At 27.9% G+C, this 25,827-nt stretch overlaps 2 protein-coding genes across 2 annotated transcripts; both read left to right on the top strand.

Moving 5' to 3' along the window:
• Window positions 1-7,356: 7,356 nt before the first annotated feature.
• LOC109016289 (AAA-ATPase ASD, mitochondrial-like) lies at window positions 7,357-7,929 on the top strand. Its single transcript, XM_018998710.1, has one exon. It carries the CDS (start codon window positions 7,357-7,359, stop codon window positions 7,927-7,929), a length of 573 nt encoding a protein of 190 aa, XP_018854255.1.
• A 12,984-nt stretch (window positions 7,930-20,913) lies between these two features.
• On the top strand, window positions 20,914-22,900 carry LOC108999259 (AAA-ATPase ASD, mitochondrial-like). The gene has a single exon (XM_035687820.1). The coding sequence runs from the start codon at window positions 21,059-21,061 to the stop codon at window positions 22,496-22,498; it is 1,440 nt and encodes a 479-aa protein (XP_035543713.1). The 5' UTR covers window positions 20,914-21,058; the 3' UTR covers window positions 22,499-22,900.
• The last annotated feature ends 2,927 nt before the right edge of the window (window positions 22,901-25,827 follow it).

Raw genomic sequence — 25,827 nt, 5'->3', positions numbered from 1 at the left:
TACAAATCCGATGGTTCGTAATTTTAGTTTGACTTGTCATCGTCCCTCAAAATCATATTAAAATTATTGTTGTCGGAATTGTGTGGTTGTTTTGGAATTATTCATGAGATAGTACTGCAATTGTTTTTACCTTTTGGACCGAAAGAAAAAAAGAACCATTAAAATTGGAAGGCCGCCTCCACCAAGTGTTTATTAAAATATTGCTGCATCCATCGTACCTAATGTCAGTTTGACTTGTCCACTTCCTCTTAAATCATATTGAAATTATGGGAGATCATCCAAGAACAAGCTTATTATTTTGGATAATAACTATTTAGGGTGAAAATAATTATTTTTGATAAAAAAAATAAACAATTTTTTTATAGTATTATTATTTATCAAATTATATTTTTACTACATTATAATATTGAAATAAAATAAAATAAAATACAAAATTTATAAATATTAATAAAATAAGGATAGTTGATGACAAGTCTAGTTACATTTAATCGGAGGACTAAGGAGAACGAAAAGCCAATATATTTGAAATAAAAAATACATATACATGAAAGGAACGGTCCAACCACTAAAGGTGGTGGCTCAGTGGTCCATAAGTTTGGTATGCAGTGGAAAATAAGTCTTGGGGTTGAATTCCGCAACGGAAAGTGTTCATGATTATTAGTAACCTATTGGCTCATGAATCATTGCTGTTCTCGTGGGACTGAGATCAAGTTATGGCTCAAATTTGACTTGTAGGAGCACTTGCGGTTCTCGCCGTCTAAACCCCTCCTATCTGACTCTCCAACGGATTGAGTACTATTATGGTCAGGTATTGGTAGAAAAACCATCTCTAGTCCCCCTCCAAATCCTTTTGGCCGAGGAAAAAAAAGATACGTTCCATGTTTCTTCCCATTCCAAGCTCGACCAAGCAATCTTACATTTTCTTGTAAACAGGAGATCAAACAAAAGTAGCCGGCAAATTGTGTGCCCACGTTATGTTTTTTAAATTGATAGATATTTTATATATATATATATATATCGAACCTAATTTTAGTTTGACTTGTCCTCGTTCTCCTAAATCATATTAAAATGCGTAGTTGTTGGAATTATATTCAATGTGTGTTCTTTTGGAATAGAGTGCGGCTGCTGATCGCGCGATGGGGAAAAATGTTTTTTTTTAATTTTTTTTATTTATATTTTAAAAAAATATAAAACAAATATCAATACATTAATAGTTACTTCTTTATTCAATAAATCCAACATATAAAATATTTAATTAATGTGATAAAGTAGTGTAGAGTTGGAATTCAACTCAAAATATTTATTTTGATATTTTATGAAATCATTACGTACTCAAAATATATAAAATAATAAAAAATATAAATTTTATTATTTAATTTATATCTTAGCTAGATACTCAACAAAACTAGTTTTGTGATGTCGGGGGTCATCATTCAAACTCCCAGCCCTTAATTTGGACCCCAACCATGCAGGGGCATGATCAATGCCACTTATAAACTATTGAATACGTTGTGTACTAGAGTAGACACTTATAAGCAAAAGCTGAAGCTTATTAATTTTCCAGTCTCATTCTCTCTTATCAAAATAATTCATAATTTCTAAAATAAATTTTAAAATATTAATAATAATAATAAATAAAATTATTAATTATTAATTTATTTTAAAAAATATTTATAACAAACTACTGCATCCAAACCAGCTGCATGCATGCACATGAATTGGAATCTTGATTAATTTTTTTTACAAATAAAAATATCAAGACGATATTTCAATCATACATAAATTATATTTCATTGGTTTTTTTTTTTGGCTTGTGTATTGGCAATTAAGATGATGTCCTAAGAAGTCTCGATCGACATGAAAAGTACTACTCAAAACTGAAATATAACGAGATAATTAATATTGCAATGTAATAATTAGACGCAGTCGTTTTTCTACTGAAACCTCAACCTATTTTTTTTTTTTCGGTTTTTTAACGGTCAATGTTTTTTTCAAATTTTATTTAGAGTTAAATAATTTTCTTTTTTTTTTTAAAATAAAATATTTCTAGGATATGGGCATGTTGACGTGTGAGAATATAAAAATTATATTCATCATCTTCACAAATCATATTTTTATTTTATTTTATTAAATATATAGTAATATATAAATTATGAATAGAAGAATTTAATTAATTTTAAAAAAATAAATAAAAAATATGATATTTAATATGTATGTAAGAATGATGAGTACGTAACAAAGTTGGTGAGAAGAGGAATGGAAATTGGCTCACGCCTCTCTCAAGAGGTAAGACATCATGAGATTTTCTATTGACTATAGCTATGCTTTTAGATTTGACCAATATTTTATGCCCAATTCCAAACACACCAATCCTGATATATAAAGATTTTGACAGATATTATTTTCTATATATCCAACTAATCACATGAGTGCCCAAATATGTTACTTTCTTTGCCGACTAACCTCTCCTACTCCAAACTTTTCGCAATTGGAGACAAAAATTTTATACAAAAAAAATTTATATATTCACTTACTTTAATATAATTTATTAAAAAATTATTATAAAATAAATCTAACATATTACATTAAACTATACGTTGCATTATTATATATATACCTAACACTTATTTTTTTTTAAATGTTAGTGGAATCCTTTAAATTTATCGCTCAATCTTATCGCTAATGTATTTTAATTTTTTTTATTTAATAGTTAAGAAAGTGACTATTAATAAAATTATATATATATTTTTAATAATTAAGAATATTAAAAACTACTTAAAAAATTAAAAAAAAAAATTTATAATTAACAGTATCCCGATGTAAACACAAGCGCCCGCTAGTATGACCTTTTTTTTTTTTAGCAGATGTAGCATGAGACCGGTCTCAAGAAGAACAATATTTTTATATTTTTAAATATTTTTTTAAAAAATTTACAATATTATTAAAAATATTTTCTTTATTTTTAAGTTAAAATAAATAAATAAATCAGGACCAAATATCGGTTACTCTAGATTTTTTTTTTTTTTTTTAATCTATTCGTCAACATTTCTCTGTGCCCACTATGTACTTAAAACGTGAAGTACATCATCGTACATTTGTCGTGGACCGCATACCAATTGCCAGGCTGTCTCGTACGTCCAGTTCTATAAGCAGACAATATCTTTTTTTTTTTTGAAACAAAGCAGACAATATCTTTGAGCATCTTTAAACTATTTATATATATATATATATATATATATTTTGAAACAGCTTAAAGTATTTATATTGAATAAAATACTATAAATTATAATACTATAATTGAAAAAAGGAAAAATTTTTACATCTGCCTACACCGGCACACACTCAATACATTGAGTGTAAAAAAAAAAAAAAAAAAATATGTGAAGTGTGTGCCGAGTGTAGACAGATACATAGCAAACCCCTTAAAAAAATACCAACAAGTAAATTACGACTTGTTCTCAAATTAACCTGTCCAAGTACAATGTGTTCAATGCATATGTTTCATTTCTTTCCGATTTAGTAATTGAATATTGTTGGGGGTATGTCAGCAATACAACGACCGTCATGGCTTGACATGAGCTCAACGATCTAATAAAGTTGAAACATCAAAATAATCAAAGTATTTTTAATATTGACCAAAAAAAAAAAAACAGCTGACGATATAGCCTAGTTTGTTGACAAGGAGGAGAGTTCATAGATTTTGTGTATAGATGTTCTTCAACAATTCACTCTTGAAAAATGAAGCTGGAGTTGAGTAGTTTTTTCAAATAATTTTCTCCACATGCAAATTATGTAAAACACTTACACGTAATATTACATATAGCCATACATTGTGCAAGCGTCACGCTTTTTTTTTTTCAAAAAAGAATTAGATCTATTATTAAAAATTTAATTTTTTAATATGAGTATTATACCTACTTACATTTATTTAAAAGAGTGTGCGTCACTTGCATATTCTATGACTATTGATATCATTTCTGAACAATTACAGTAGTGAAAAAAAAGAGCAATACATTAAAACTAATTACCATTCAAAAATGAGCTTTGGCCATAATTTCAATATGATTTAGGAGGGAGGGGACAAATCAAATGAAACTAAGTACAATGGATGTATATGTAGCAATTTAGAAAACATTAAAAAGTCAAGGTATCTCAACAATAGCATCCTAAGGTTGCGTTTGGTTTCCAAACTCAGTTGATTTCAATCTAACTTTAAGTTGAGTTTAATCTAACTTTAAGTTGAGTTTAAAATCTAAATATCCAACTCTCAAATTACTAAACTCATCCCAACTCAAAATATTTTTACACGTGAGACCTACAACTTTTTTTAAGTTAAAACATATTTATATGTGGGACCTACAACCTTTTTCAATTTTTCATAAAAAGTACTAAACTCATATTAACATCCAAACATACTTTAAACTCTGTTTAGATGGTCCCTACATAATTCTCTCCACTACTCAACTCATTACTATTCATAAAAAATTCAACTCAGCTGAGTTCAAGTTAACATACAAACGCAGCCTAAAATAAAAGACATATATAATACATAAACTAAGGACCTATTTGGAAAAATAATTATTCTCAAGTATTTTCAAATATTTCATTTCCAAACATCACTCAAGTACAAAATAATTTACAATTTGAAATTTTTAATTTTTTCATATAATCATTATAATTTTTTAAAATTTTTGAACGAAATATAAAAAATAATATTATATATCTATTTCAAATTTTAAAACAAAAATCATATTAAAAAATCATATTCAAACAATTTTGTAATTTTATAATATTTTTATTTAACTTCTTTTCTTTCATTTTTCAAAACCCAATACAACATCTTATCTCAAATTATTTTAGTACTATTCAAAAATAATCTTACTATTATTTACAACTATTTTGAAGCATTCTTCTTGATTTGGATAGTGAGTTGAGATGGTTTGTAAATAATAGTGAGATATTTAAATTGAGATGAGATGAATTAGAAATAGTTTGAATTAAAATATTTTATGGAGTTCTGGGATATAAGAAAGAAAAAATTGAATAAAAATATTATAAAGTTAAAATATTATTATAATATTATTTTTTAATATTATTTTTATTTTAAGATTTGAAAATATTGAATTGTCTTTTGTGTTTTGTTTGGAAATTTGAAAAAATTATAATAATTAAGTAATTATTAGATAAAAAAGTAAAATATTAAAATTTAAAAATGTTCATATTTGTGATGTTTAAATATTAAAATGAAATGAGATGAGATCAAAATATCTCTATCCAAACTAGGCCTAGTATCCAAACCAATCCTTAGCAAATAATATATTCTACCATAATTCTAATATGATTTAGGAGGGAGTGGACAAATCAAACTCAAATTAGGTATAATCATGCATATATATTTTAATAAACACTCTATGGAGGCGGCTTTCGGCCAATATGATTTTTTTTTTGCCAAAAGGTAAAAACAGTTGCAGTACCAGCTCAAGAATAATTCATTCCGACAACTAATCATTTTAATATGATTTAGGAGGTCGAGGACAAGTCAAACCAAAATTAGGAACGATGGATGTGTTTATATATATATATATATATATATATATATATATATATACACACTAGAGGTGGTAACTTTGCCACATCTATCAAATTGAAGAAAAAAATAATCTAATATATAAAAATAAAATTATTATTTATTTATATTTATTATTGATTATAAAATTTAAATTATATTAAAAGTTCAAATTAATTTGATAGTTTTTTTTTCTTAAAAATATACAGTAAAATTTCATCATTTATTTAATCATAAAAAATTAGTATTTTAATTATCTATTTTATGTTAGTTTAAATCAATATTTAAACTTTTATCGTTAGATTAAATCTGAAAATTAAAGATGAAGAGTTGTAATTTAAAACTTATAAACTAATATTTTTTCCCACCTTTTATTTCTCCCTCTCTCTCATTCCCCACTCACGATTGTGATATTACGTCGCACATTGACATTCATATAGACAAACCTAAAAAGAAATAGAAAAACAAAACAAACGTGAAAAAAAAAAAAAAAAAAAAACTTATTTACTGTTCATACTGTTCACATATTAACACTTGCAAAAAAAACTTATGTACTGTTTATTACTGTTGATAAACAATAATGAACAGTACATATATAACGACTTTTAAGTAATAAACAGACATATATATATTTATATAATACTATTTTTATCAATGATTTTTATTACTATACTTTTTTATTTTTTTGTTATTATTATTTTTTATTTAATAATTAAATAAGTACTTTTTTAATAATATTATAATTTTTTTTATTTTTTATAAAAATATTTAAAAATATAAAAAAAATACATTAAAAAAATATAAAAAAAATAAAAATCTTAAAACCATTAACAGTAGCTCCCAACTGAGAGCGGTGGCTCTAATGTCATTCAAATATATATATATATATAGCAATTTAAAAACTATAATGTGGGCCAACACAATTTGCTGGCTACTTTTGTTTGATCTCATGAGTGGAAGATTGCTTGATCAAAGCATGGAATGGGAAGAAACATGGAACGTACCTTTCACGCACATATATTTTTTTCCAATTATATTGACCGCCCGCTGTCCTTGAGTACTCCTCCAATATTAAGGCCTCGTTTTCGTATACAAATAATTTTATTTATCTCATTTTATTATTATAATTTTTTTTAATTTTATATAAAATATAATAAATAATTTAATTATATTAAATTTTAAAATAATATTAATATCAAAAAATAATATTTTATTTAACATTTAATTTTTATCTAAAATTTTCTCATCTTATCTCATGTATTAGTTAGATTTGGATACTTAGAGTACTTCATGTACTCTCAAAATATATCATTATTATTTATTATTATTTATTATTTTTTTATTATTATTCACATAATACTTGAATTACTCATTAGGTGATTTAGATTTATAAATGAGTTGAAATGATTTGTAAATAGTAGAATAAAATATTATTAAAATATTATTATTATTTTGAGATTTAAAAAATTTAAATTAATTTTTATATTTTATATAAAAATTTAAAAAAGTTATAACGAAGAGAGAGATAAATTAAAATGAGTTAAAAGTGAGGTTTGATTCCAAACAACCTAACGGACTTTACTTCCCATCAAAGACAACTTACCGCCTTTAAATTCAACACTGCAAGTCCATGCAGATTGCAGAGTCCTCAGGATTCCCACATCCCCAACCAGTTCTTGTACTTCACTTGATTCCCCACACATCCTCAATCCACGTGTACCAAGAAAAACCTTCCGACCTCAAAGATCTCGAAAAACCCACTCCCCCTCCCCACGAAAACAAAACCAACAATGTCGCCAACGACTGTGACTGAGTTGTGGGCATCTGTGATCTCTGCCCTAGGCAGCATCATGCTTTTGTGGACACTCTATCCACAATATTTTCCTAAAGAGCTTCGAGAATTCTTCAATAAATATACAAGCATAATCATCAGCTACTTCAATCCCTACATAAATATTTCGTTCTCTGAGGCCTCAGAAGATCGGTTCAAGCGTAGCGATGCCTATTTAACTGTTGAGACTTACCTCAGCACCAAAGCTCCCAAGACAGCTAAACGACTCAAAGCAGAGTTGGGTAAAGATAGCAGCAAAGTGGTTTTGAGCCTGGATGCGCATCAAACCGTGGCAGATGAGTTTCGTGGTGTTAAGATTTGGTGGGAGGTAAAACAAGAAGTCAAAACATCAAGATCCTTCTATACTCCTCGCCAGGAGACCACGATGTCGTACATGCTCACGTTTCATAAGAGATATCGTGACCTAATCATTGAGTCATATTTGGAGCATGTTATGAAGGAAGGGAAGGAAATTGGTGTGAGGAATCGGCAGAGGAACGTCCAACCAGCTTGCAAGATTTACATTGCATAATTTATTGCAGAAGTGTTCGCCATAACCAAAAAGAACAAAAAAAGTGTTCTACATGCATGCTTAATTTGTATAGGAAGTTCTCTGGGGAAGTGTTCACCATGACAAAAAAAAAAAAAAAGGGTGTTCTGCATGTTGAATTTGTATAGTAGGTCCTGTACATGTGGTATGGTGTGTATTGTTTTTCGTCCAGTTGGGTCCACTTACAAAAAAAAGTGTGTATATATATATAATATAATGTAACTTAGTCGTTGTAAGCTATGTGATTAGAATTTAAAATTGCTTTTCTTGTAATTAGTAATATTCGTATTACAAACAGTACAAGTTCATGACTTTTATCAACACACGAAAGTGCATGCCACCAAGAGTATTTGGTAATTAGTCGTCACTAATCTTCAGGATCGATATCTAGTGTTCACTAAGCAGACAATATCTTTGAGCATCTTTAAACTATTTATATATATATATATATATTTTGAAAGAGCTTAAAGTATTTATATTGAATAAAATACTATAAATTATAATACTATAATTAAAAAAATACCAACAAGTAAATTACGACTTGTTCTCTAATTAACCTGTCCAAGTACAATGTGTTCAATGCATATGTTTCATTGCTTTCCGATTTAGTAATTGAATATTGTTGGGGGTATGTCAGCAATACAACGATCGTCATGGCTTGACATGAGCTCAACGATCTAATAAAGTTGAAACATCAAAATAATCAAAGTATTTTTAATATTGACCAAAAAAAAAAAAAACAGCTGACGATATAGCCTAGTTTGTTGACAAGGAGGAGAGTTCATAGATTTTGTGTATAGATGTTCTTCAACAATTTCACTCTTGAAAAATGAAGCTGGAGTTGAGTAGTCTTTTCAAATAATTTTCTCCACAAGCAAATTATGTAAAACACTTACACGTAATATTACATATAGCCATACATTGTGCAAGGGTCACGTTTTTTTTTTTTTTAAAAAGAATTAGATCTATTATTAAAAATTTAATTTTTTAATATGAGTATTATACCTACTTACATTTCTTTAAAAGAGTGTGCGTCACTTGCATATTCTATGACTATTGATATCATTTCTGAACAATTACAGTAGTGAAAAAAAAGAGCAATACATTAAAACTAATTACCATTCAAAAATGAGCTTTGGCCATAATTTCAATATGATTTAGGAGGGAGGGAGGGGACAAATCAAACCAAACTAAGTACGATGGATGTATATGTAGCAATTTAGAAAACATTAAAATGTCAGGGTATCTAGACAATAGCATTCTAAAGTTGCGTTTGGTTTTCAAACTCAGCTGATTTCAATTTAACTTTAAGTTGATTTTAATCTAACTTTAAGTTGAGTTTAAAATCTAAATATCCAACTCTCAAATTACTAAACTCATCCCAACTCAAAATATTTTTACACGTGAGACCTACAACTTTTTTTAAGTTAAAACATCTTTATATGTGGGACCTACAACATTTTTCAATTTTTCATAAAAAGTACTAAACTCATATTAACATCCAAACATACTTTAAACTCAGTTTAGATGGTCCCTACATAATTCTCTCCACTACTCAACTCATTACTATTCATAAAAAATTCAACTCAGCTGAGTTCAACTTAACATACAAACGCAGCCTAAAATAAAAGACATATATAATACATAAACTAAGGACCTATTTGGAAAAATAATTATTCTCAAGTATTTTCAAATATTTCATTTCCAAACATCACTCAAGTACAAAATAATTTACAATTTGAAATTTTTAACTTTTTCATCTAATCATTATAATTTTTTAAAATTTTTGAACGAAATACAAAAAATAATATTATATATCTATTTCAGATTTTAAAACAAAAATCATATTCAAACAATTTTGTAATTTTATAATATTTTTATTTAACTTCTTTTCTTTCATTTTTCAAAACCCAATACAACATCTTATCTCAAATTATTTTAGTACTATTCAAAAATAATCTTACTATTATTTACAACTATTTTGAAGCATTCTTCTTGATTTGGATAGTGAGTTGAGATGGTTTGTAAATAATAGTGAGATATTTAAATTGAGATGAGATGAATTAGAAATAGTTTGAATTAAAATATTTTATGGAGTTCTGGGATATAAGAAAGAAAAAATTGAATAAAAATATTATAAAGTTAAAATATTATTATAATATTATTTTTTAATATTATTTTTATTTTAAGAAGATGATCCTGAAGATTAGTGACGATTGATTAGTATTCTTGCTGGCATGCATATATATGGCTTTATATTTGATAGAAGTGAACAAGAGTAGTTGGGTAAAACAGATCAGTATCTTGTTTTTATTGAATTTGATAATACAACCCAGTACAATATATATACATACACATGAAGCTTTAAATACTATCCCGTAAATTGTGGGATGCCGGCCGGATATGACACTGATCTTCGGATGTTGACATTCTGTATTGATGTCGTTGGAGTGATTTATGGCTTGATCAATGGGTATGCCGACATTGGGCAATGAGGAACAACGTCTAGTCATGCTTGTAATTGGCAGGCAAAATGTCGTAAGAGAAAAACAACTTTAAATCCCACATGACCATTTCTTATGCATGGTTCAATGCATGCGTAGTGGATGAACTACGTACGTACGTGGACCGTTGTCGTCTATATATATATTAATTGATTGCCATTTAAATATTTAATATGCCACGTCAGTAATATGATTAAAGATAACATGATTATTTAAAATAAAGATTACAAGATTTATATAGTCTTAGGCAGGAGTAGTACGTAGTACTGGCTCAATCAATATTGAGGTCTAAGATAAAAACTTTAGAAGCTTTGCTCTTATAATTTATTTTGGCACAATAATGTAATAAACAATTATATATATATATATATATGTTGAACATAAATAGTAAATACAACAAATTCTTACTTTTGTTTTATTATGTAATATTTATACACTAACCATTGTAATTGCTTTTGTTGATCTTCATTTAGTTTTAAGGTTATTTTCTTGAATACATGACTCTAAAAACTCTTTTCTCTTATATAAACTAATTAATTATAAGGTTAATTACTTTTTAAATTAATTAATCAAAAATAGTATTTCTAGGTGTTTTTATTTCTTTAGAGTCTTTTTTTATCTTTGCTAGAAAGTTTCTTAATTCCTTGGGGGCATTCTAATTATATTATTTTCTAAATAATTATAATATCAATATATATTAGTTGTTAGAAGATTTAAGGGCTTTTATTTTTTTAATAAATATCATTAGTAAGTTGAGTGGTGTGGGGGCCTCGGGCAATTGCTTTTAACTCGTGGATCACGCATATAAAAAGTAGGTAAGTTTAAGTTTTATACGGAAAAAAATTATTTTTTAATGATAAATTTTTTAAAATGAATGTATGTAATTGTACATTTCAAAACTGTTTCTATCGCATATATATATTAATATATATATATATATATGTATGTATGTATATGAGTGGGGTTACTCTGCCGTCTCACTCTTATCGTTGGATATATCGTCTATTATTTTTTTTTTATATTTTTTTAATATATTTAAATATTTTTAAAAAATAAAAAAAATATATAAATATATTTAAAATTAAATACTTTCTTAATTATTAAGTAAAAAAAAAAATTTGACCAACAGTCAAATAGGTCAAAATGAGAAGGCAAAGTAACTTTTTTTCTATATACATGTATACATAATTGGAAGCGTGATTACATGATTTATAGCACGCGTGATAGCATATAAAGCAGAACTTGGACGGACTTTTGGTCGTCCTTCTAATCTTTAAATTACCTTAATCTTGCTTTTAGGTCTTGTCAAATATTTTATATAAAAATAATGGAGAGTTTTCTTTTTTAATGAAATAATTAAAGACGGTGGATGGTTACGTAATGCACACGATACCACCGATACAAAACTTGTAATTGCCTGTAAGCAAAATGCTTGAACCTATGAGATTGTGAGGAGCTGCGGTTTAGATTTCGAGATGGTGGATTGAAATGATTTATAAATAATAAAATAAAAATTAAATTATATATTATATTTTATATAAAAATTTTAAAAAATTATTTTAAAATTTAAAAAAATAGAATTATTTATTATATTTTATATAAAAATTTAAAAAAATTATAATGATGAGATGAGATAAATTGAAATAGATTGAAATGAGTTACGAATAGAAATAAAATCTTAATTTTATTGTTTATGTATTTTATTTTATGTAATGATTAAAAAAGTAACTATTAATAAAAAATATATATATTTTTTAATAATTAAGTATGTTAAAAAAAATCTGTAAAAAAATTTAAAAAATAACTAATTTTTAATTAGCAGTATGCCTAACAATAAATGCTGGCCGGCTCGCTAGGTAACAGGTCCTTTGCATGTAAACGTACATTTTACCTTAACGATGTCCATTTAAAAGTTTTAAATTGTAATCATGAAGCTGTCATGATCTCATCTTTTCTACAATACTAATAATAATATTAGAGAAAGGATATTGATAGAGTTACTGTTGGTGACTCGTTGAGAGTTATTGTTGGCTCTATTATATATTATTTAATGTATTTTTTTATAGATTCTTTTAACAATTTTAAATATTTAAAAAAGATAGAAAGTTATAATATTATTAAAAAATATTTCATAATTATGGAGTATTTTTTACTTCGTGATTAAAGAAATATTTTTTAATAATTTTATTTTACTTCATGATTAAAGAAGTGTTTTTTAATAATATTATAAATTTATTTTATTTTTTTAAAATATTAAAAAATATTAAAAAAATTTCTATAAAAAATAACTATAAAAAAAACACATACTAGAGCCAGCGGTGTTCGATTTGAAGACAATGGAAGGAGATTGGGCTCGAGATTTTCTTACTCCTACCTTAGGATTCAGGGAACAAATCACACAACACTGAATTGCTAGAAGGCGTCTTCGATTTGGGAAGGGAAAATAGTAATGTTATATATACCACACCACCATTCTACATTCATCCTACTATATATGATGTAGCATATTTATCATTATTAAATGATCATTTATTAGATGATTCTTTATCATCCAATGATAATAAATATATCACATAATATATAATAGGATAAAAGTGAGATGGTGGTGTAGTGTATAGAATTTTTCTGAAAAAAAAAATTACTTTAAGGTTTTTAGCGGTGTTTTATAAAAAATCTCCGTAATTAATCCTCTTTATCGAAAGAAATAGCCGACACGATAAAGAACAATTACTTGCGACATAAAAGTCGCCGTAATAAAGAGAAATATCGCTAGAAAAAGAAAATTATTGTTAACTCGCGCTTTAGAAGTTACTTGGCGCTATTTGTGAACGACGAAATTTGAACTGTCAAAAAAAGTGGCTAGTTGCATCGATTTTATTTGCGACACATAAAAAAATGCCGGTAAAAGCCTTTTTCCTTGTAGTGTGCATGCGGCCTTGATGCAAAGTGCATGACCATCAAAAACATAAAAGTGCTTAGAGGACAAGAATGACTTGAAAAGGGGAGAAGCTCGGAAAGAAAATTAAGGACCAATCTAAAGACTTCGCTTGAAGATCTCTCGATCATTAGTCTAGCGAGTACCAACTCGAGATTGGCTCGGACGGCCTATGATCGAGTGAGGATTAACTAGAGAGTTCACTTGAGGCTTGACTGAGTGAACATGACTGATCAATTAGTTTAAATCTATATCTTAATATGGAGTTTTAATTCAATTTGAGTTTTAACGAGTATTTGAGAAAAACTTTACAACCTATACGAGATTTCTTTTAATGTTATAAAGTGATAATATAAACTGCGTATGTAGATATATTAATGGTTCGGCAAAATGGTCATGAAAAGGTTTTAGTGGCCTTGAAAAGAAGTACACTGGTATTCATGTATTATGGTGTCAACCAAAACTACAATGGTTTATTGGGCATTGGATGTTGAGATGAGATGTGACGAGAAATTTGTAAATAGTAGTGAAATGATTTGAATTAATATATTTTATGAGATTTTGATAAAAAAGAGAAAAAGTTAAATAAAAATATTATAAAATTAAAATATTGTAAGAATATAATTTTTTAATATGATTTTTATTTTAAGATTTGAAAAAGTTAAATTATTTTTTGTATTTTAATTGAAAGTTTAAGAAAATTATAATGATTAAGTAATGATTAAAAAAAATATTGAAAATTTAAAATTAAAAAATATTTATATTTATACTATTTAAATATTAAAATGAAATGAGACGTGACCAATCCAAATGGGCCTAAGAGGTAAGAACGAAAGAGTGACAGAAAATCAATAACCATTATAAAATGAAAGAGTGATGCTTCTAGCCGGATGAGTGACAAACACACTGTCAAGGTTTTCTCTCTCCGCTCATTTGCTCTCTCTCTCTCTCTCCTCAACACCAGCACCGAAGGCTGGAAAAGAAAAGAAGTAACAAAACTCACTTCATGAGCATAGTATCAGCCTAGACTAGTAGAAATGGAGTCTGCAAAAATACAAGTAGGAAAAAATGATTTAAAATAGATAAAGAAGTGGATTGAACCACTAAGAGGATCCCCATCCGCATGGACCGCATCCCTACAACTAATCCTTAGCCAAATTATAGGGAAAAAAAAAAGTGAAGAAAACTCATCTACATCGGTTCCCTAAATTAAGTTTTGATTTTAGGATGTGCACAGTTACTCTCTTAAGTTTGGGGAGTAACTATACACATCCTGGCTTCGTTTGGTTATTAAACATCTCTCAACTCATCATTATAATTTTTTCAAATCTCAATACAAAATATAATAAACAATTCAATTTTTTCAAATCTTAAAATAATAATAATAATATTAAAAAATAATATTCTAACAATATTTTATCATCTTAACTCAACTCAACTCAACTCAACTCAACATCTAAACGCAACCTAAATCATTTTTTTGATTTTTTTATTCTAAACTTATATTTTAATAGAATATAAAGAAAGAATATAAAGGAAAGTAAGAGAAAAAAATAATAAAGAAAGAATAAGAAATAGAATATAGGAGATTTTGAAAAGATGAGTAAAATTTAATAGAGAATTATAAGAAGTGTAATTTTTAGCCAAATTTTAAGAAATATTATTGAGAACCGGATAAGAATGCTATAAGCTCATTAAACAATATTGGCAAAACACAAGGACGACCCACCCAAAAAATAAGCAAAAACACTTGAAATTCTAGTAAAAACCAAGGTAGCTACCGATTAAGCTTGATCCAATGGAAAAGTACCGTGTTAAAAAATACAAATTAAACATCAACTTTTCGAGGAACCCAAAGTTTAGGTCATCTAAACCAATACAAGAGCTGATAATTACTTTGATCTAAAGGAAAAATATTCAGCTAAATCGACAAAATCAAGCTCTAAAAAATGATAATAAAGTAAAGAGAAAAGATATTTACAATCGTGAATTATACAACCGCCGCGTAATCACTTTGAATAAATTGAATAAAACATGAGACCTAAATAAAAAAAATTAATATTTTAATAGTAGATTTAACTTTTTTTCAAAACGATTACGCGGTATTTTCGTACTTCACGATTGTATATAGAATTACTCTAAAATACAACAAAAAAATATTCTAAATGCCATTGATAGATCAGAGACGCATACAAATTAATCCAAAAAATCGGCCCTTCTTGAAAATTAGATGCAAAAAGAAAAAAGATCTTGTCATGTGAAGCACTAGCGTCAGTATTAGATCAAACCAACAAGATCCTATGTTAGGGGCTCAGATCGGGAAGGAAGAAGTTTGGGGAAGTGTCGTTCTGGGCAACAGAAATCTTACACTGATATTACATTGAGCGCCATAACATCCTACAAGTCTCCCTATAGATCAGTGGGAAAACGAAGAAAAATAACAGATACCCAAGTGAGGGGAGAGAGAGAGAGAGAGAGAGAGAGAGAGAGAGAGACTGAGTAGGGAACAGAGAGAAAATCTTGAGAGTTTGATACAATTACATAAGAGTAGTTTTACAGTAGTTACCATAGAAAGATAGCGTGTCCACTTTTATTAATGGGTGTAAAATTGAGTTTAACACCGCATCCTGTTTGAAGATTTTCTAAAAAATGAAAATCTTTTTCTCTTCTAATTTGTTGAATTGTTCATCATAAACCCATGATAGGAAGCTATTTTCCTTCAATTTTTTAATCTTAATGTTAAAAAATCGAGTGGGTTTATTATGATTATAAAGATAATACGATACAATTAAAGTCATATGGTATGTGGAGGGTTGAGATAATTAAGTAAATAAATAAAATGATGAGCTGTCTCAATAGAATAAAAAGTGTATGCTTAAAAATTATATAGATAATAAATTTATATAATTTATATATTCACTTACTTTAATATAATTTATTAAAAAATTATTATAAAATAAATCTAACATATTACATTAAACTATACGTTGCATTATTATATATATATACCTAACACTTATTTTTTTTTAAATGTTAGTGGAATCCTATAAATTTATCGCTCAATCTTATCGCTAATGTATTTTAATTTTTTTTATTTAATAGTTAAGAAAGTGATTATTAATAAAATTATATATATATTTTTAATAATTAAGAATATTAAATACTACTTAAAAAAATTAAAAAAAAAAACAAAAAATTTATAATTAACAGTATCCCGATGTAAACACAAGAGCCCGCTAGTATGACCTTTTTTTTTTTTTAGCAGATGTAGCATGAGACCGGTCCCAAGAAGAACAATATTTTTATATTTTTAAATATTTTTTTAAAAAATTCAAAACATTATTAAAAATATTTTCTTTATTTTTAAGTTAAAATAAATAAATAAATCAGGACCAAATATCGGTTACTCTAGATTTTTTTTTTTTTTAATTTATTCGTCAACATTTCTCTGTGCCCACGATGTACTTAAAACGTGAAGTACATCATCGTACATTTGTCGTGGACCGCATACCAATTGCCAGGCTGTCTCGTACGTCCAGTTCTATAAGCAGACAATATCTTTTTTTTTTTGAAACAAAGCAGACAATATCTTTGAGCATCTTTAAACTATTTATATATATATATATATATATATATTTTTTGAAACAGCTTAAAGTATTTATATTGAATAAAATACTATAAATTATAATACTATAATTAAAAAAATACCAACAAGTAAATTACGACTTGTTCTCTAATTAACCTGTCCAAGTACAATGTGTTCAATGCATATGTTTCATTTCTTTCCGATTTAGTAATTGAATATTGTTGGGGGTATGTCAGCAATACAACGATCGTCATGGCTTGACATGAGCTCAACGATCTAATAAAGTTGAAACATCAAAATAATCAAAGTATTTTTAATATTGACCAAAAAAAAAAAAAAACAGCTGACGATATAGCCTAGTTTGTTGACAAGGAGGAGAGTTCATAGATTTTGTGTATAGATGTTCTTCAACAATTCTCTCTTGAAAAATGAAGCTGGAGTTGAGTAGTCTTTTCAAATAATTTTCTCCACATGCAAATTATGTAAAACACTTACACGTAATATTACATATAGCCATATATTGTGCAAGCGTCACGCTTTTTTTTTTTTTTAAAAGAATTAGATCTATTATTAAAAATTTAATTTTTTAATATGAGTATTATACCTACTTACATTTATTTAAAAGAGTGTGCGTCACTTGCATATTCTATGACTATTGATATCATTTCTGAACAATTACAGTAGTGAAAAAAAAGAGCAATACATTAAAACTAATTACCATTCAAAAATGAGCTTTGGCCATAATTTCAATATGATTTAGGAGGGAGGGGACAAATCAAATGAAACTAAGTACAATGGATGTATATGTAGCAATTTAGAAAACATTAAAAAGTCAAGGTATCTCAACAATAGCATCCTAAGGTTGCGTTTGGTTTCCAAACTCAGTTGAGTTCAATCTAACTTTAAGTTGAGTTTAATCTAACTTTAAGTTGAGTTTAAAATCTAAATATCCAACTCTCAAATTACTAAACTCATCCCAACTCAAAATATTTTTACACGTGAGACCTACAACTTTTTTTAAGTTAAAACATCTTTATATGTGGGACCTACAACCTTTTTCAATTTTTCATAAAAAGTACTAAACTCATATTAACATCCAAACATACTTTAAACTCAGTTTAGATGGTCCCTACATAATTCTCTCCACTACTCAACTCATTACTATTCATAAAAAATTCAACTTAGCTGAGTTCAACTTAACATACAAACGCAGCCTAAAATAAAAGACATATATAATACATAAACTAAGGACCTATTTGGAAAAATAATTATTCTCAAGTATTTTCAAATATTTCATTTCCAAACATCACTCAAGTACAAAATAATTTACAATTTGAAATTTTTAACTTTTTCATCTAATCATTATAATTTTTTAAAATTTTTGAACGAAATATAAAAAATAATATTATATATCTATTTCAAATTTTAAAACAAAAATCATATTAAAAAATCATATTCAAACAATTTTGTAATTTTATAATATTTTTATTTAACTTCTTTTCTTTCATTTTTCAAAACCCAATACAACATCTTATCTCAAATTATTTTAGTACTATTCAAAAATAATCTTACTATTATTTACAACTATTTTGAAGCATTCTTCTTGATTTGGATAGTGAGTTGAGATGGTTTGTAAATAATAGTGAGATATTTAAATTGAGATGAGATGAATTAGAAATAGTTTGAATTAAAATATTTTATGGAGTTCTGGGATATAAGAAAGAAAAAATTGAATAAAAATATTATAAAGTTAAAATATTATTATAATATTATTTTTTAATATTATTTTTATTTTAAGATTTGAAAATATTGAATTGTCTTTTGTGTTTTGTTTGGAAATTTGAAAAAATTATAATAATTAAGTAATTATTAGATAAAAAAGTAAAATATTAAAATTTAAAAATGTTCATATTTGTGATGTTTAAATATTAAAATGAAATGAGATGAGATCAAAATATCTCTATCCAAACTAGGCCTAGTATCCAAACCAATCCTTAGCAAATAATATATTCTACCATAATTCTAATATGATTTAGGAGGGAGTGGACAAATCAAACTCAAATTAGGTATAATCATGCATATATATTTTAATAAACACTCTATGGAGGCGGCTTTCGGCCAATATGATTTTTTTTTTGCCAAAAGGTAAAAACAGTTGCAGTACCAGCTCAAGAATAATTCATTCCGACAACTAATCATTTTAATATGATTTAGGAGGTCGAGGACAAGTCAAACCAAAATTAGGAACGATGGATGTGTTTATATATATATATATATAGATATATATATATATATATATATATACACTAGAGGTGGTAACTTTGCCACATCTATCAAATTGAAGAAAAAAATAATCTAATATATAAAAATAAAATTATTATTTATTTATATTTATTATTGATTATAAAATTTAAATTATATTAAAAGTTCAAATTAATTTGATAGTTTTTTTTTCTTAAAAATATACAGTAAAATTTCATCATTTATTTAATCATAAAAAATTAGTATTTTAATTATCTATTTTATGTTAGTTTAAATCAATATTTAAACTTTTATCGTTAGATTAAATCTGAAAATTAAAGATGAAGAGTTGTAATTTAAAACTTATAAACTAATATTTTTTCCCACCTTTTATTTCTCCCTCTCTCTCATTCCCCACTCACGATTGTGATATTACGTCGCACATTGATATTCATACAGACAAACCTAAAAAGAAATAGAAAAACAAAACAAACGTGAAAAAAAAAAAAAAAAAAAAATTATTTACTGTTCATACTGTTCACATATTAACACTTGCAAAAAAAATTTATGTACTGTTTATTACTGTTGATAAACAATAATGAACAGTACATATATAACAACTTTTAAGTAATAAACAGACATATATATATATATATATTTATATAATACTATTTTTATCAATGATTTTTATTACTATACTTTTTTATTTTTTTGTTATTATTATTTTTTATTTAATAATTAAATAAGTACTTTTTTAATAATATTATAATATTTTTTATTTTTTATAAAAATATTTAAAAATATAAAAAAAATACATTAAAAAAATATAAAAAAAATAAAAATCTTAAAACCATTAACAGTAGCTCCCAACTGAGAGCGGTGGCTCTAATGTCATTCAAATATATATATATATATAGCAATTTAAAAACTATAATGTGGGCCAACACAATTTGCTGGCTACTTTTGTTTGATCTCATGAGTGGAAGATTGCTTGATCAAAGCATGGAATGGGAAGAAACATGGAACGTACCTTTCACGCACATATATTTTTTTCCAATTATATTGACCGCCCGCTGTCCTTGAGTCCTCCTCCAATATTAAGGCCTCGTTTTCGTATACAAATAATTTTTTTTATCTCATTTTATTATTATAATTTTTTTTTAATTTTATATAAAATATAATAAATAATTTAATTATATTAAATTTTAAAATAATATTAATATCAAAAAATAATATTTTATTTAACATTTAATTTTTATCTAAAATTTTCTCATCTTATCTCATGTATTAGTTAGATTTGGATATTTAGAGTACTTCATGTACTCTCAAAATATATCATTATTATTTATTATTATTTTATTATTATTTATTATTTATTATTATTTATTATTTTTTTATTATTATTCACATAATACTTGAATTACTCATTAGGTGATTTAGATTTATAAATGAGTTGAAATGATTTGTAAATAGTAGAATAAAATATTATTAGAATATTATTATTATTTTGAGATTTAAAAAATTTAAATTAATTTTTATATTTTATATAAAAATTTAAAAAATTTATAACGAAGAGAGAGATAAATTAAAATGAGTTAAAAGTGAGGTTTGATTCCAAACAACCTAACGGACTTTACTTCCCATCCAAGACAACTTACCGCCTTTAAATTCAACACTGCAAGTCCATGCAGATTGCAGAGTCCTCAGGATTCCCACATCCCCAACCAGTTCTTGTACTTCACTTGATTCCCCACACATCCTCAATCCACGTGTACCAAGAAAAACCTTCCGACCTCAAAGATCTCGAAAAACCCACTCCCCCTCCCCACGAAAACAAAACCAACAATGTCGCCAACGACTGTGACTGAGTTGTGGGCATCTGTGATCTCTGCCCTAGGCAGCATCATGCTTTTGTGGACACTCTATCCACAATATTTTCCTAAAGAGCTTCGAGAATTCTTCAATAAATATACAAGCATAATCATCAGCTACTTCAATCCCTACATAAATATTTCGTTCTCTGAGGCCTCAGAAGATCGGTTCAAGCGTAGCGATGCCTATTTAACTGTTGAGACTTACCTCAGCACCAAAGCTCCCAAGACAGCTAAACGACTCAAAGCAGAGTTGGGTAAAGATAGCAGCAAAGTGGTTTTGAGCCTGGATGCGCATCAAACCGTGGCAGATGAGTTTCGTGGTGTTAAGATTTGGTGGGAGGTAAAACAAGAAGTCAAAACATCAAGATCCTTCTATACTCCTCGCCAGGAGACCACGATGTCGTACATGCTCACGTTTCATAAGAGATATCGTGACCTAATCATTGAGTCATATTTGGAGCATGTTATGAAGGAAGGGAAGGAAATTGGTGTGAGGAATCGGCAGAGGAAGCTCTACACGAATTGTTCTAATGAAAAGTCGCCGTGGAACATGATGAAGCGAAGCATGTGGAGTAGCATCTATTTCGAGCATCCAGCTAAGTTTGAAAAAATCGGTATGGATCCAGAGACGAAGCAGGAGATTGTTGACGACCTGTTGACTTTCAGCAAGAGTAAAGACTATTATGAAAAGATTGGGAAGCCATGGAAGAGGGGTTATCTTCTCTATGGCCCTCCTGGGACAGGGAAGTCAACGATGATTGCAGCAATAGCAAACCTGTTGGAATATGATGTCTATGATCTTGAGCTCACAACAGTGAAGGATAACACGGAGCTGCGAAAGTTTATGATCGAGACTACTGCTAAGTCCATCATCGTGATCGAGGACATCGACTGCTCACTAGATCTTACTGGTCAAAGAAAGAAGAAAACAAAGAAATCTTCAGATGATGATGATGATGAGAACGAAATTCCCATGAAAGGTGCCAAGGAAGAGGAGAAAAGTAATAAGGTCACACTTTCTGGGCTGTTGAATGTTATCGATGGACTGTGGTCGGCTTGTGGGGGAGAGAGGCTGATTATTTTTACTACAAATTATATGGAGAAGCTGGATCCTGCACTCATAAGGAAAGGTAGAATGGACAAGTATATTAAGCTCTCTTACTGCAGTTTTGATGCATTCAAGGTGCTTGCAAAGAATTACTTGGATCTTGAAAAGCATCCGATGTTTGACACAATACAGAGGTTGATCGGGGAGACAAAGATCATACCTGCTGATGTTGCAGAGAACCTTATGCCAAAGTCGTCATCAGATGATGCAGATAAATGCCTATCGAAGTTGATACAGGCTCTTGAGCAAGCAAAGGAAGAAGCAACAAAGAAGAAAGATGAAGACGAGAAACTAGAAGAGTAAGAAGGATCAACGAAGAAAGATGAAGAGGTGAAAGTGAAAGATGAAGATCAAACAGCAAAGAAGAAAGATGAAGATGTGAAAGTGGAGTAGAAGGAACGTCCAACCAGCTTGCAAGATTTACATTGCATAATTTATTGCAGAAGTGTTCGCCATAACCAAAAAGAACAAAAAAAGTGTTCTACATGCATGCTTAATTTGTATAGGAAGTTCTCTGGGGAAGTGTTCACCATGACAAAAAAAAAAAAAAAGGGTGTTCTGCATGTTGAATTTGTATAGTAGGTCCTGTACATGTGGTATGGTGTGTATTGTTTTTCGTCCAGTTGGGTCCACTTACAAAAAAAAGTGTGTATATATATATAATATAATGTAACTTAGTCGTTGTAAGCTATGTGATTAGAATTTAAAATTGCTTTTCTTGTAATTAGTAATATTCGTATTACAAACAGTACAAGTTCATGACTTTTATCAACACACGAAAGTGCATGCCACCAAGAGTATTTGGTAATTAGTCGTCACTAATCTTCAGGATCGATATCTAGTGTTCATGTATGTACGCACAAGATTGTTTATTCATGGACTCGATAACTACAAACCGATCAAAAGGATAAATATAAATCATCGTGCCATGATCTAACAAATCTTCTTTATAATTCTCACTAGCTAGCTAGCTGCTAGCCTGAGCCGCATTATCAAACATTATCATGCTTAGCGAGGATTTGTTGTCGTTTACTCAAGTAGGATTATTTTACTCGACTAGAGAGTTATCTTCAATATCATGACCCACTAGCATCAGCAACTAAAGAAATCCCACATCAAACAATACCACATTTTTGCCGGGAAACATGGCCAAGACTTGGGCAACAATGGGTTAGACCCTACCGAATACGAAACATTGAGTTCCAATATTAACATTCAGTACAATGCATGTCTCCGCTCTGTCCGATTCAATAACTCAATATTAATGTTGGAGTGTCTCAATAATACCAATCCTTGACGATTGTGGACTCGATTGGCAATTCCTAATGCAAACTCAAATTGATATAAGGTATCAGTTATTTTTCTCTAAATCACTTTAGAATAATATTAGTTATTTTCCCCCAAATCATATATTTATGCTTATTCAGCTTGCTTTGTTACTAGTAAATATTTGATTTCAAGTTTTGAAATTGATTATGATTTTGATTTTGGCCAAACTTCTTGTAGGTTTCTTCTTTATTTATGTATTTGATTTTTATACAATAATTTAGATTTTTCATTTTTGGAAAAACAATCATAATTTCAAATTTTGAAGATATATTTTAAGTCCGGCTTGTGGGCTTCATAAAATAATGGATATTATTCTGGCATTTTGATTGAAAATAGAATTGTTTTCTAATCTCTATGTTTTGGATGATTCTCTCATCTTCCCCATCTTGATTATCTGTTGAAACTATCCTTCAAAATTAATCTAAATGTTGTCTTGCGTCAGTCGGCATACGAGCTTAAGCATCTTTTCAGGGATTATATCTCATCAGTTTCCATGGCTGGTGGTCGTGGTCATTGTGGGTAGGTTCCGAACGAGAAAGTCTCGCATCGTGATTTTAGCGTTTATGACATGATGATTGAGGATTTGTAGAGATAGGTTACAGAGTTAACCCGACGTCTAACTGTGCATGATATCAATGATTGTGAGATGGTAGATCACAATTTCGATTCCAGTTTTGAGAACCCGTATTAAAATCGTGCTCTATTTTAGGAGTATCGTGGTAGAGATGAGTGTCATAGGGACCTCAATTTCAGAGTTGATTTACCAGAATTTTTTAGTACTCTTTAGGCTAAAGGTTTTGTAGATTTATTGCATGAGTTGACTGGATTTATTACTACGAGGAAGAAAAGTTTGAGGATTGACATTCTTCCATAGGATAAAATTCCATACCATTAACGATACCTGTCCTAATTAAGATAACCTAGTGGATGATGTAACTATTTTTATTGAAAACATAGAAAATTTGGAAAAAGAAAATGCCTGTGAAGTTTGAAGATCGTGGAACAACTTTTGAGACAATTAACTATGTTGATTTTCTTAGAGTTGAGGATTTTTTTTTTCAAATTCTCCTATGCAAAATATTTTTTGTTGGATTTGAGATGTGAGAAAGAAACTTAATTTTGGATTATAAGATGTTCAATATTATTTTATTGTGAGCCGATCAATATTGTGAGCCGATCAAACCAATTTTAGTTTTTTCATAATCATCAGGACGATACAACAAAAGTAAACAAAGGTTGATCTAATTGGACATCCAACAGATCGAGGTAAGAAAGTTTAGAATTTGAGAGAGAATTCTCTCCAAACAAGTAAGAAGTCATGTGCAAACCCAAATTGATATGGGGTATCAGTTATTTTTCTCCAAATCACTTTAGAATGATATCTATTATTTTCTCCCAAATCATGTATTTATGATATCAATTCTTTTTCTCAAATCATATATTTGTATTCATTCTTGCCTTTTTAGTAAATATTTGATTTCAAGTTTTGAAAGTGATTTTGATTTTGATTTTAACCAAATTTCTTATAGCATTCTTGTTTATTTATGTATTTATTTTTCATATAATAATTTAGATTTTTCTATTTTTGGAAAACCATCATAATTTCGAATTTTGCAGCTATTTAAATATGGCTTATGGGCTTCTTAGAATAATTTTGAATTTTACTATTAAAGGAAATTATTCATGCGTTTTGATTGAAAACAAAGTTATTTTCTCTATATTTTGGGCGATTCTCTTATATTCCTTGTCTCGATTATTTTTATATAATCTCATTTCGAAAATATTTTTTTTATTCTATATTTACTCTATATATAGAAGAATAATAAGTTTAATTAGAACATTATTTTATCTTTTCCGAACCCTACTACCACGCCCTCCCTTTGAGAACACTCTAGATGATGCCGACCTCGTGCACAGTGAAATTACCCAAGTACCTTTATAACGCAGCAGAAATATCTACCAGTTTACTCAAATTGGTTAGTCGTTAATTATGTAATAATTTGATAGACAATCAAATATAAAAAATAGACAAAGTGCATAACACCAATTTTGGTTACAAAAAGAAACCCTTAAAGAACTCTTTAAAGGTAAAATCCTAAGGGGCAACCAAATCCAGAAAAATCAATCTTATTATTTGAAAATCAATTACAAGTAAATCTTAATTACAAAACCTTTGTAAAGCTTCTTTCACTAAAAAGTATAGAAGCATGTTAGTATTTTTAAGTGCTTCTACTTTTCAGAAATTGTTTTTAAAGTTCTTTTAAACCTTTATTAAAAACTATAGCATGCTAATTTATATGTAA

Source organism: Juglans regia, chromosome 2 (genome assembly GCF_001411555.2).
Source record: "Juglans regia cultivar Chandler chromosome 2, Walnut 2.0, whole genome shotgun sequence".
Taxonomy (NCBI): Eukaryota; Viridiplantae; Streptophyta; class Magnoliopsida; order Fagales; family Juglandaceae; genus Juglans; species Juglans regia.
Note: the sequence above shows the minus strand (reverse complement) of the source record. Positions and strands in the feature narration are given on the sequence as shown.

Coding starts and splice junctions, on each gene's coding strand:
- LOC109016289 (XM_018998710.1), top strand. CDS start 7,357: ATGTCGCCAACGACTGTGACTGAGTTGTGGGCATCTGTGATCTCTGCC.
- LOC108999259 (XM_035687820.1), top strand. CDS start 21,059: ATGTCGCCAACGACTGTGACTGAGTTGTGGGCATCTGTGATCTCTGCC.